General features: G+C 51.1%; 2 protein-coding genes across 5 annotated transcripts in view; one reads left to right on the top strand and one right to left on the bottom strand.

The window, feature by feature from the left end:
* Window positions 1-27: 27 nt before the first annotated feature.
* PLA2G7 (phospholipase A2 group VII) overlaps window positions 28-12360 on the top strand; it is a 29952-nt gene continuing 17619 nt past the window's right edge. For 2 of the 4 annotated variants that reach the window (XM_090031191.1, XM_090031171.1), the window contains exon 1: window positions 11832-12069. The gene's annotated coding sequence lies outside the window, so the exon portion shown is untranslated. Of the gene's footprint in view, window positions 164-11831; window positions 12070-12360 lie in introns of those variants that run through there. The other 2 variants (XM_090031163.1, XM_090031175.1) reach the window with 2 other exon arrangements.
* Window positions 10849-11740, bottom strand: IMP3 (IMP U3 small nucleolar ribonucleoprotein 3). The gene has a single exon (XM_090031214.1). The coding sequence runs from the start codon at window positions 11644-11646 to the stop codon at window positions 11083-11085; it is 564 nt and encodes a 187-aa protein (XP_089887340.1). The 5' UTR covers window positions 11647-11740; the 3' UTR covers window positions 10849-11082.

Here is a 12360-nt window from a genome sequence, read left to right as displayed (position 1 = left end):
CGAGTCAGAGGCAGTCTGAAACAGAAACACACGCCCGGCAGAAGCAGCAGCCAGCAAATGCTCTGCCTTTCAGAGACACAGACCTCGGCTGCCCCAGGACCAAGGCTCCCAGCTCCTTGGTGAGCCCCAACCAGACCTGAGAGCACGGGACAGCGCACACAAGGTATGTGCGGTGGGATGCGCCGGAGGGCAAGAGACAGGAGTGGGAGGGAGAGGCTGCAATGAAGGGGATTTATCAACAGCTCTGTAAGCCTGTGCACCAAGCGTGCCTCACCGCCTGGCATTTCCAGCTGCTGGGTCTCTCCCTTGAACTTCCCCCGGCTCCCACCCTCCTTCACGACTGGCATCCCCTTACCCAAAGGCTGACACATTATGCGGCACCTCCTCCCCCTACCCCTAGACTATCATTTCATCCCCTAGACCGGCAGCACGCCACCCCCTGCCACTTCCCAAGAAGCTGCCCTACCCACTCCCTGAGGACTGGTATATGCAGGTCAGTGTTGCCAGATGTATAATAATAATCATATTTGTATCATAATTTCAACTCCTGTATGATGTACCATCAATAATAGTAAAACTATTCAAAATGTACAATAATTGTTGAGGCGCCTAATTAATGCACCATACGCAAATCCCAAGTCACTCTCAGTAAGTTTTAACTGACCTTTGGGTTTCCTGTTTTTGTTTTGGTTTGTTTGCAAAAATATTTATTTCTCTCTCTATAGATACACATATACATACATATATACACACACATATACACCTCCAACTGCAACACTCTGCCAAGTGGCCCCTGTGGTTCACTTCACAGATCAAAGCGCACTAAAAACCCATTACACAGCTCGCACCATGTGTCCGCATGCCTGCACACCCATCTCCATACTGGTACCCTCACCGTGAGCATTTCTTTAGATGGCTGCTTGCCTTGAAACAAAAAAGTTTCATCTCTGATGATTAGTTCTCACTCACTGTAGTTACAGTGAGCAATATAAAGTAAAGAAGAAGATGACTTATTTGTATATTTTTCAGGGTACGGTAGTTTTTCAGCAAATGCGATCATTTTGAGCTTCCAATATGATAATTTCCTATTTCAGACCTGGCAACGCTGGTGCAGGCGAGCACCTGTGCCTGCGGGGCTGGGGGGGAGGGTGTTCAAGCAGGCCTGGGATCCCCTGAAAGGCATCTGACTGCAAGGTTCGGTGGGCCACTGCCTCCCCACACCAACCCCGCACACCTGGCAAAGGGGAAAAAGTCTCTGCCAGGCTGAGGGGGAAGTAGGTGAGGTGCCCGGTGTTTGCTGCGTAACCAGAGTGAGATACGGGTGGATGAGTAAACCAGGGCAAAGGGAAGCTGGCTGCGGGAGGGTATGTAAAGAGGGAGACACGCTGACAGGAGACTTTACATGCTGCCTACATGCTCAGTGCAAAGCAGGCTGCACCTCACCTCCTGCAGCATTGGCTTTCTGGAGGCTCTAAGGGGTCCTCTGGATTTACGGCCATACAGTGCTGGCTAAACTGAGAATGTGGCCCCCTTCTGTGTTTAAATACTTCACAGCAAGCTGGAAAACTAGCATGTGATGGTAACCAGAAGATGTATTAATATGCACACGGATTCATTCCCTGCTATTAACAACTGCCACATTTTCCTGTCATTGCCCAAATACAGACCCAATGCCTCCCAAAGCAGAAAGAAGTTGTAAGAATAAGTTGGGAAGCATTGTTTTAATGTATTGTCTTCCTTTGTGATAGAAAGTTTATCACTAAGCAAGCAGAAGAGTGCATAGATATGCTAGTGTTGCATACCAGCCCAAGGAGGGACAGGGTCACTATGTCCCAAGAAAACCAATGCTTTAGAAATAGCTGAGGGAGCTAGCTTGTTAGCTAGGTCTCTTTCCAGCTGTAAATGGGGCATTTTGCTGTTGCAGAACAAGCAGTAATAATACAAGGAGGCCTTTTATCTTTTATAATGGGCTGCAATTTTAAAAGAAACGATTAAAAGCCAGTAGCACTTGCCCAGAGTGGAAGGACAGCCTTTGAGGCATATGACAGGGATAAGTGACTTATTGAACTATCGGGCAAAAGGGCAATAGTGCCACTTTTGTGTGGCTCCGTTGTGTGTGGGGTTAGGTGAGCTCTGAACATGTCTCCTGGACTGGACCCTACCAGGAAGATAGATGGGGAATTCCTAAATCCTATATCCTGACAAGGCTTAGGCATCAGATCAGTACTGAGCAGTGAGGGTCTATCAGGACCCAGACAGTCCCTTATGACAGAAATGCAAGGAAGCTTTAGGAGCAGAAACATGAGCACCGGCAAGGTCGAGTGGTAGCTGAGCAGAGATCCTGTGAATGCGCCTGGAAGGTGAAGCTAGATGCTTGACGGGGCAGAGACCCCAACTCCCCTGTGTGAATTCAGGCTTCATTCCCCATCTGTAAGAGAGAAATATTTCTCTGCTGTTACTGCAAGATCAAACTTAACGTAAAAAGAATCACAGAGGTATTCAGGCAAGTCTGGTTCACTCATAATCTATGTCAAGGGCTTTGAGAATGACAATTAGAAATGGCTGTAAAAGCACGCAGCGTTATTGCTCATCAGAGGAGCTAACGGAAACTGCGCGTTCAGATGCATTAGGCACAGCAGTACAAAAGTCTGTGCTTTAAGGACATTTTCTCTCTTCACATCCCTCAGTCTCACTTCCCCGGCTCGTTCAGGAGCATCTGTTTAACCCTACTGACTAACCTCTTCCTCTCTAAGAAAACATGCTGAAATGGGTTTACAGAGAAAGCCACAGCCAGAAGAAAATGAAAGCCTGTGGTTAAGGTTTCAATGGCCCATCCCAATACAACGTTTCCGGTTGCTGGCAGGTGAGCCAGTGCTCATCTTAGCCAAGACAACTTTCACACCCTAGACCAGCACACACTCCCTTACACTGCTTGAAAACTAACCTCTCCTCTCCAGACACCTTCCTCACTGCTGTTTTGAACCCTACATTTTAGGTGTCACACCTTTTAAAGGCCATGGCAGCTGGAAAACTCATTCACTTGTATGGCAGCGTTTGGAGAAAGTTAATGGTTGACCACATGCACAGGCCAGTCACAGATGCAGCCTTAGTTGCAAACTGAGATCTAGTAAGTCTACCTCACAGTAATTTCCATACATTTGTAACTTCCCACATGGTCAACACTGTGTATACAGTAATTTCCCGCTTCCCATCACTGTGTATAAGTTATTTGGTCAATCTAGCTGAGTAGCTGACCCACCCCCAGATCAAGCAAGGGAGCTCCTAGTCCAAGGGCTGGATACTGCCACCCATGTAAGGTCCAGGGAGCCAATGGTTTTGCATGGGAGAGGACTGCAAAACTTCTCTGGAAGCATGTTGAGTAAGTACTGGGGAGCCCTTCTTCACCACCCTCTGCTCTGTCCTGGGGTAGATCCCTCCCAAGCCCTCTGCAGGTCTGAACAGGGGGCCTGCCTCCAGCAAAATCCCCTGGATAACCAGGCTACAGTAGCACGTTGCATGCTGGACACCAGTTGAAACTCCTCCACCCTTTATCACAGTTCTCTCCTCTCTGCATTCTCCCTTGCACTTTTACCTTCTAGGCAGGGCATGGCATTTAGCTGCAGATAAACTGCACTTCGTACTTATGCTTGTATACTCACCAGGCCTTACTCTGAGCAACACAAACCAGAAGGGAGGGCATGCCTGCATCACACTACAAGGTGCCCACAACAAAATGTCACCACAAATGCTGCCAAAAGCCCCTTGCAGAAGTCTTATTATACTATACATATAATACAGAAACCTCTTCTGACCGCTTATTTCCTTCCAGCATGCATTTCTTTATCCCCCATGCTACAGTTATTGTTCTTTTAGTGAAGTACCATCATGACCAGTTCAGACACCAACCCTCCCCCTCAACCCACACGGCAATAGTACATCAAGCTTATCTGCTTGCAACCATTTCCTCTGAGCAGACACCAACAGAACAGTTGGTACATGGTATTATACATATACACCGGTACTGTATATAACTTCCTTTCCAGAGAAGAGGCATCCTATTCAGCACACTTAAACTGGGTACTGCTTTGGTAGCACGCACACCTATCCGGCCACATGCTACACATTGAAGACAAGGGCACATCTATATGTAACACATTCACAGAAGCAGCAGGTGGGTAGTCCTCAAAAACTAGAAGCCCAAGCAACTGGCCTCATACATTGAAATTATATATTGGGCCTTGATTTCTGCACCAGTAGTGGGTGAGGGACCAAGAATCCAGAATAGCATCCTCAAGTAACAGGTTTTAATTAGCATCAAGTACAGTGCAGATTAACGTTACCAGCTACAGCACTGAGGCCCCTGTGGTTCTCTGCCTCAGTTTCCCCATTCATAAGATAGCATTAATATGCAAGACGCTTGCAAGGAGGCTGAAGGCAATTATATGAGCACTGCAAAGTGGTATTATGACAACTGTGTGCTACTAAGGTAAAGAAAGAGGCAGAATTGTGTTTAAAACAGAATGAAGATTCTCTCTGGGGGACCACGGCAGACTGGAAAGCTACTCCTAGACTCTAGTAAATACTCACACCTTGCACCGTCCTGCAGAGTTAAACTCTGCACCAGATCAATACCCGCAACTGCTGAGGCCATTACCTGCTGCTTGGATCTAGCTGATGGCATAACTGGGTCTTTCTTTCCACTCAAGTTTCCAGCCACGATGGAGAGAAACAGTGCCTTGTCCTGAGTGAATATCAAGCCATTCTTAACAGCTGCCCCCTCCTCCGCCCACCCTTCCCATGCTGCCTGGCCTTTTATAGTTGAGGTCCTGCGAGATCCTTTTGAACTATTTCTTTGAGAGGGTAGATGAACTGGAAAGGCAGAATGGTTGCATTTTAGCAACTATTTAGTTAAAACAATTTAACGGCACTGGAGCAGTATTTTGAACCGGTAACTATCAGCTAACCTCCAAACATACGTTTGCTTTTTTTTCCTTTTTTTTAAATCTCCCACTTGGAAAGCACAGCAAGTACTGGATTTGAGCCACATCAAGTCACTTGCCTCCTTCAATTTCTAGTATACAATAAATACAAACATCTTAAGTCTTTCACCCAAATAATATGAAAACTCTTATTAAAGCCTTTGTATTTAAGGAAAGAATCATTTTTCAGTTTGCATTCCCTGCTTCCAGAGCTCAGAAGTCTAATCGCCTCTTGGAGAGGTTTTCCAAGCTCTTAAGAAAGAAGATAGAGAGAGACAAGAAGGTTAGAGACAAAAAGCCCTTTAGGACTTGGAGCGAGGGGGTAGCAAAAGCACCAGTCACAGGGCTCAAGTGCCTATATACTAATGCTAGGAGCATGGGGAACAAGCAGGATGAACTAGCGCTTCTGGTTGCACTAAACGACTACGACTTAGTGGGGCTGACGGAAACCTGGTGGGATCCATCCCACGACTGGGCGGTACATATTGAGGGCTATAGATTGTACAGAAAGGACAGAGTGGGGAAAAGGGGGGGAGGGGTTGCGCTCTATGTTAAGGAGCAATATACATCAACCCTCATCAAGACAGAATCAAAGGATGAGGAAGTAGAAGGACTGTGGGTTAGGCTACATGGGGGGCAAGGAGAAAAGGATTTGGTGGTAGGGGTCTGCTACAGACCCCCACATCAAGGGGAAGAAATAGATTTGGGGCTCCTGAGGCAACTCTCAGAGACCATAAAAGCTAAAGAGGCGGTGGTCATGGGGGACCTAAACTACCCGGACATCTGCTGGGAGACACAGACAGCAAAGTCCCACCGCTCACGCAGGTTTCTAACCTGTGTACAGGACCTCCACCTGACGCAGGAGGTACATGGTCCCACTAGGGGGAATGCCTTACTGGATCTGGTATTGGCAACGGGGGATGACATAGTAGGGGACCTACAGATCGGCAGCCATCTGGGGGACAGTGATCACCTAAAAGTACAATTCAACATAAGGCGTCGAGTGGGTAAGGTAACCAGTAGGGTGAACGTGCTGGACTTTAGGAAAGCTGATTTCAGCAAACTCAGGCGATTAGCGAAGGATGCACTGCAGAGTAGTAGTTTTGAAATGATGGGAGCCCAAGAAGGGTGGCTGTGCCTTAAGGAAGCTATCCTTCTCGCACAAAGCGAGACGATCCCCGTGCGAGGTAAAAGAGGGAAAGGGGCCAGGAGGCTTCCCTGGCTGACCAGAGAAATCCTGGGCAGACTAAGGGCCAAAAGGGGAGCACATAAAAAGTGGAAACAGGGAGAGATCACCAAAGAGGAATATACCTCTTCTGCTCGTGCTTGTAGGGAGGCAGTTAGACAGGCCAAAGCTACCATGGAGCTGAGGATGGCAACCCAAGTAAAAGACAATAAGAAATTGTTTTTTAGATATATAGGGAGTAAAAGGAAGGCCCAGGGAGGAATAGGACCCCTGCTAAATGGGCAGAAACAACTGGTGACGGACAGAGGGGACAAGGCTGAACTCCTCAACGAGTTCTTCGCCTCAGTGCTCCTAAGCGAGAGGCACGACAAGTCTCTCACTGGGAGTGTAGGGAGGCAGCAGCAAGGCACCAGACTTCCATGCGTGGACCCTGAGGTGGTGCAGGGTCACTTGGAGGAACTGGATGCCTTTAAGTCGGCAGGCCCGGATGAGCTCCATCCGAGGGTACTGAAGGCACTGGCCGACATCATTGCAGAGCCACTGGCGGGAATATTTGAACGCTCATGGTGCACGGGTCAAGTCCCGGAGGACTGGAAAAGGGCCAATGTGGTTCCCATTTTCAAGAAGGGGAGGAAGGAGGACCCGGGTAACTATAGGCCGGTCAGTCTCACCTCCATCCTTGGCAAAATCTTTGAGAAAATCATCAAGGCTCACATTTGTGAGAGCCCGGCAGGACAAATTATGCTGAGGGGAAACCAGCACCGGTTCGTGGCAGGTAGATCGTGCCTGACCAATCTAGTCTCTTTTTATGACCAGGTCACAAAACGCCTCGATGCAGGAGGAGGGGTGGATGTCGTATACTTGGACTTCAGGAAGGCCTTTGACACGGTATCCCACCCCATACTGGTGAACAAGTTAAGGGGCTGTGACTTGGATGACTGCACAGTCCGGTGGGTGGAGAATTGGCTGGAGGGTCGCACCCAGAGAGTCGTGGTGGATGGGTCGGTTTCGACCTGGAAGAGTGTGGGCAGTGGGGTCCCGCAGGGCTCGGTGCTTGGACCGATACTCTTTAATGTCTTCATCAGCAACTTGGACGAGGGGGTGAAATGTACTCTGTCCAAGTTTGCAGATGACACTAAGCTATGGGGCGAAGTGGACACGCCGGAGGGCAGGGAGCAGCTGCAAGCAGACCTGGACAGGTTAGACAAGTGGGCAGAAAACAACAGAATGCAGTTCAACAAGGAGAAATGCAAAGTGCTGCATCTAGGGAGGAAAAATGTCCAGCACACCTACAGCCTAGGAAATGACCTGCTGGGTGGCACGGAAGTGGAAAGGGATCTTGGAGTCCTAGTAGACTCCAAGATGAACATGAGTCGGCAGTGTGACGAAACCATCAGAAAAGCCAATGGCACTTTATCGTGCATCAGCAGATGCATGACAAATAGGTCTAAGGAGGTGATACTTCCCCTCTACTTCCCCTCTATCGGGCGCTGGTCAGACCGCAGCTGGAGTACTGCGTGCAATTCTGGGCGCCGCACTTCAAGAAGGATGCGGATAACCTGGAGAGGGTCCAGAGAAGGGCCACTCGTATGGTTAAGGGCCTGCAGGCCAAGCCCTACGAGGAGAGACTAGAGAAACTGGACCTTTTCAGCCTCCGCAAGAGAAGGTTGAGAGGCGACCTGGTGGCTGCCTATAAGTTCGTCAGGGGGGCACAGAAGGGAATTGGTGAGTATTTATTCACCAAGGCGCCCCCGGGGGTTACAAGAAATGATGGCCACAAGCTGGAGGAGAGCAGATTTAGATTAGATATTAGGAGGAACTTCTTCACAGTTCGAGTGGCCAAGGTCTGGAACGGGCTCCCAAGGGAGGTGGTGCTCTCCCCTACCCTGGGGGTATTCAAGAGAAGGTTGGATGTGTATCTAGCTGGGGTAATGTAGGCCCAGCACTCTTTCCTGCTTATGCAGGGGGTCGGACTCGATGATCTATTGAGGTCCCTTCCGACCCTAGCATCTATGAATCTATGAATCTATGAATTATTATAAACAGCTCCACAGTTTCCACCCCTTCAGGAAATACAAAAACATTTTTATATTTCAAGGGTTTTTTAAATAAAAATTCCTTCTTTTAACCTCTTGGCTTATCACAACAGACAGAGGGTTTTAAAAACGCTTGCTTCATTGACATTCTGGATAGTCACTTAATATGCTGCTGGATTTCATTTCCTGGGTTTGACGTGTTAGCAGAGTGCTGCTGGGGTGGTCTTGGCTGTGACTGAAGAATACGCAAACAACAGCGTATTTGTGAGATTTATACAATGCCCTTCCAAAAGGCTCAGGGGGGCTTACAATAAAAGAAAAAAAATTACAAAAACAAAATAAAATACTAAAAGGATAACACTAAGAGACAGTATTAGGTTTTTAGACAGCATGTTTTTTATCTAGACAATATATAACCTTAAAAAAAGCTTTAAAAAAAAGCCTCCTAATTTTGTGTCTTAAAAAAAGCCTACAATATTATACTAACGTTAAAAACAGCTTCAAGGAAGATCAAGACGAGATTGTAGCAGGATGGTCCTATTTCAAAAGGCAAATTTAAGTTACTGCATTCAAAAATAAATGTCACACTTCACTGTCCTAGCTAGAATAGCTTTGCTTTCTGTTAGTATTTCTATTGCCTTTAGGAATGAACAAATATCAATCCACATAGTTAAATAGGAAGTTCTTACTCTCTCAGGATTATAACTTGCATTCTTCTTCCGGTTTGAACAAAGATAAAGCAATCTCCAGGCTGCTGAAAATTTTACAAGTTGGCAACCCTTACAAAGAAGTTTTACTAACTTCAAGACCTTACAATACCGTCCCTTTTTGCTCACTGAAGGATTAGAGAGAATATTTCCGCTCGGTTGTGTGTCAGGAATGTAATGCTATAAACAGCTTTGCCTCAGCATGCGTTTCCTCCTGCATGAGATTCCAACAGCCTTTTCCAGGAAATCTGAAGATGTTAGTCACAAACAGTATCAGAGGGAGCAGAGTATTTAAAAACAGCTTTAACTCCTTGAGAGTCCCCCTACTTTTCACCTTTGAGCCCAGCTGGAAAAGAAAGCGAGTTTTAAAGACCGGCAGAGGACTGACAAGGATTTGTCCCTCTCAGTCCTCAGCTGTTGGTACGTTACCCGCTGCCAGTCAACCCTGAATTAAAGAACTGAAGTTGCAGCTCCCCCGCAGGGGTGCCAACTCTCTGTAGTCCTGCAATGTGTATGTGAAACATGTTGCATGTTGTAATGAACACAAGAAGGCAGGAAGCAGCAGCGGTTAAGGATGTTTTTTATGCAACCTTGGGCAAAGCAGCTGAAGGGCTGGATCCCTGCTGGCATTTAGGCAGGATCTGGGCCTTAGTGCTTTGAAGTATCAGTTACCCCTCTGGAAACTGAACAGTTCCCAAGCCCTGGGTGTTGCCAGTGGTCATGTAAGTGCCTTACGGCAAAGCTTCCCTAGAGCGCACAGCATTCATCCTCAAACGTCACACAGGAAAAGTTAACGTCCAGCTCCGCAGACACTGGTCCCACATCACACAAAGTGCTCAGAAAACCGCTTGCACTACTGTAAACAGTTCCCATCCTCCCAGCAGAGTAACAGAAAACACTGCGCCTAACACTAACAGATACATTTGGACTAATGCTGCACAAACAGAATTCATCTAAAAAAAACCCCAAAACAAATACAGTGCCTCAAAATCCAGAGACTTACATGTTTTAAAGAAAATCTAACTTAGTCATCCCTGGCCAGCCTCCTGCTCCAGCCACGCAGGGCTATTTGCTACTTTAAGGGATCATGAGTCAATGTCCACCAAAAAAGAAAAACTATAAGCCTCCCACTGCTCAGTGAAACGGCTTGGAGACGTGATCAGAGAAGGGACAAGCAAGCAGCCCCCCAGTCCCCACGGGTCCTCCCCGCTACAGCCTCCTTCGTGGTCAGATAAATCATGAGCTTAGCCAGGACCAGGAGGAGGTCGATCAGGACTTGGTGGGGCCACAGTTGGGAAGCACGTAAATAAAGAGGTGTAGGGAACAGCGTGGCCAGAACCGCAGCAGGAGGCTCTGAAGTAGGCGGTAAAGGGGCTGCAGCTGGGCTCATCTCATGCAGGCATAGGTCAGGGTCTCCCTCTGCTTGCAGAAGAGGCAGATGTTGGGGACATCTGCAACGTGTGCCAGGTATACACCTGTGGCGACGGCTCGATGGAGGAGTCGCCAGCTGAGGCCCACGGGAACACGGCAAAATGTTTGTCCACAAGGGGCCTTTGCCCTCACTGAACATGTCCTGCTACTTGGTGTTTGGACAGGCACAGGGATGAGGTGGTAGAGAGTAGACCACAAACATGCAGAGCTGGTGGCGACAGGCAGCCTGGAAGCAGACCTGCTGTGTACCCCCCAGCTTGCCGACACGGTGCGGTGGGGCCTGCTGAGGCAGGGGCCCCAGGAGGAACTCGGGGGAGCAGGGGGATGCCCGGGCCCTTGGCTGACGTAGGCGAGGGCAGCAAGCCGCCCCACTCAGTTCCTTCAGCTGGAAAACAGCAGCAGGGTTGGAGCCGGCAGGTGCGGCTGCGCCTTTAAAGAAACCAAACCGCTTTTCCATGAAACACAATGTCTTTCTTTTATTGAGAAGGAGAAGGGGCGGGGGGAGGGGGTCTGGGTACTGCTCAGCGCGACAGCTAACGCACCCGGCTCGGAGGACTGCTGGGAACGGGCCCGTCCGCGCGGGCTGACGACAGCAGAAGGGCACGGCAGCCTCAGCGGGGAGGGCGCAGACATCCGCCCTTGCCGGCTGGCGAGGACCGAAGCAGGGCAGAGGAGGGCGTTTGAGGCGCTGGCCCGCTGCCGCCGGAGCCCGGTCCCGCCCCAGCGGCGCGGCGCGGCCGGCCCTAGGCGGCCAGGTCGAAGTCGTCGCGCTCCTGGTTGTAGTCGAGCAGGTGGTGGCGCAGGCGGGAGCCGGGCGCCCAGGTGACGAAGTCCTCGAGGGCGCGCGGCACGAGGAAGGCGGGGTCGGTGACGGGGGTGGGCCCCACGCGCACGTGGCCCTGCTCCACGAAGGTGACGGCGGCGCGCAGGTTGGGCGCCATGCGCAGGCGCAGCAGCACGCAGGGCAGGCGGCGGCGGCAGAAGGACGAGGCCGTGACCCGGTCGCACTGCTCCAGCGAGCGCGCCGAGCTCACCAGCCCCAGCGCCTGCAGCTTGCCCAGCAGCGCCGCGGTGCAGCGCGCGCGGAAGGCGGCGTGGGCCGGCGCGGAGCCCAGGTCGCGGAGGCGGCGCGCCAGGGCGCGCACGGCGCGGCTCAGCTGGTTGTAGCGCGTGTAGTCCTCGCGGCGCGGGAGCCGGTAGCGCCGCAGCACGCGCAGCTCCGCAGTGCCGCCGCCCGCCGCCTCCCAGCTCACCAGGTCCAGCCGCTTCAGCAGCTTCTGCTCGTGGAACTTGAGCTTGCGGACCATCCTGCTGCCGCCGGGGCCGGGGGCCGGGGGCCGGGGGCCGCGCGCTCCAGCCGCCGCCGGCCACGTGGCTGCGCCCAGCGCTTCCCGTTCCGGGCGCGGGGCTGCCTTCTCATTGGCCGCTCCCCTGCGTGACGTCACGGCGCGGGGGCGGGTTCCGGTCCGCGCTGTTCGGCCCGGCTCTGTGACGTCGCGTCCGCTCTGTGCCCCGCGCGGGGGTGCTGCGGGCCGCCCCTGCTCCTCCGGGGGGGGGTGGGGCAGGGTCTCTCGGCCCCGGGCTGACACTGCACGCTGTGGCGGCCGCCCCGCTGCAGGCTGGGCTGCTTGCTTTTGTGGGCCTTTGTTTAGGCTAAGACCAAAGTGTATGTCCTCTCTGTCGTTTTGCCATCATCGTTTTCTTGGCTGGGGCTGCAGGCGGACCAGACAGTAAGTCATGTCAAGCTCGGATCAGTGCCCCGGGCTTTATGCCACTGCTGGTGCACACGGTGCCTCGAAAGCAGCCAGCTTCCCGCCAGGCGCAGGGATTCCCGGTGCGGCGTGGGCCAGTGTAACGGCTGTGCCCCTGGTGCGACACGCTGCTGGCGGTCACCCACAGGTCACTGTACTTGGTGCTCTGGGCTGCAGGTAATTAGGTCTGTGCCCTGGCCTCTGGACGGACTTGGGAAACTATAAGCAAAATAGTATGCAGAAGCCTGACTTGTTATCCTAGGTTATCCC

This window comes from Crocodylus siamensis, chromosome 1 (genome assembly GCF_052110815.1).
Source record: "Crocodylus siamensis isolate JL-2025a chromosome 1, ASM5211081v1, whole genome shotgun sequence".
NCBI lineage: Eukaryota > Metazoa > Chordata > Crocodylia > Crocodylidae > Crocodylus > Crocodylus siamensis.
The sequence above is the reverse complement of the archived record's forward strand: the minus strand, read 5'-3'. Positions and strand labels throughout refer to the sequence as shown.

Bases quoted from the DNA above. Each gene is read 5' to 3' on its own strand.
- IMP3 (XM_090031214.1), bottom strand. From the start codon at position 11,646: ATGGTCCGCAAGCTCAAGTTCCACGAGCAGAAGCTGCTGAAGCGGCTG.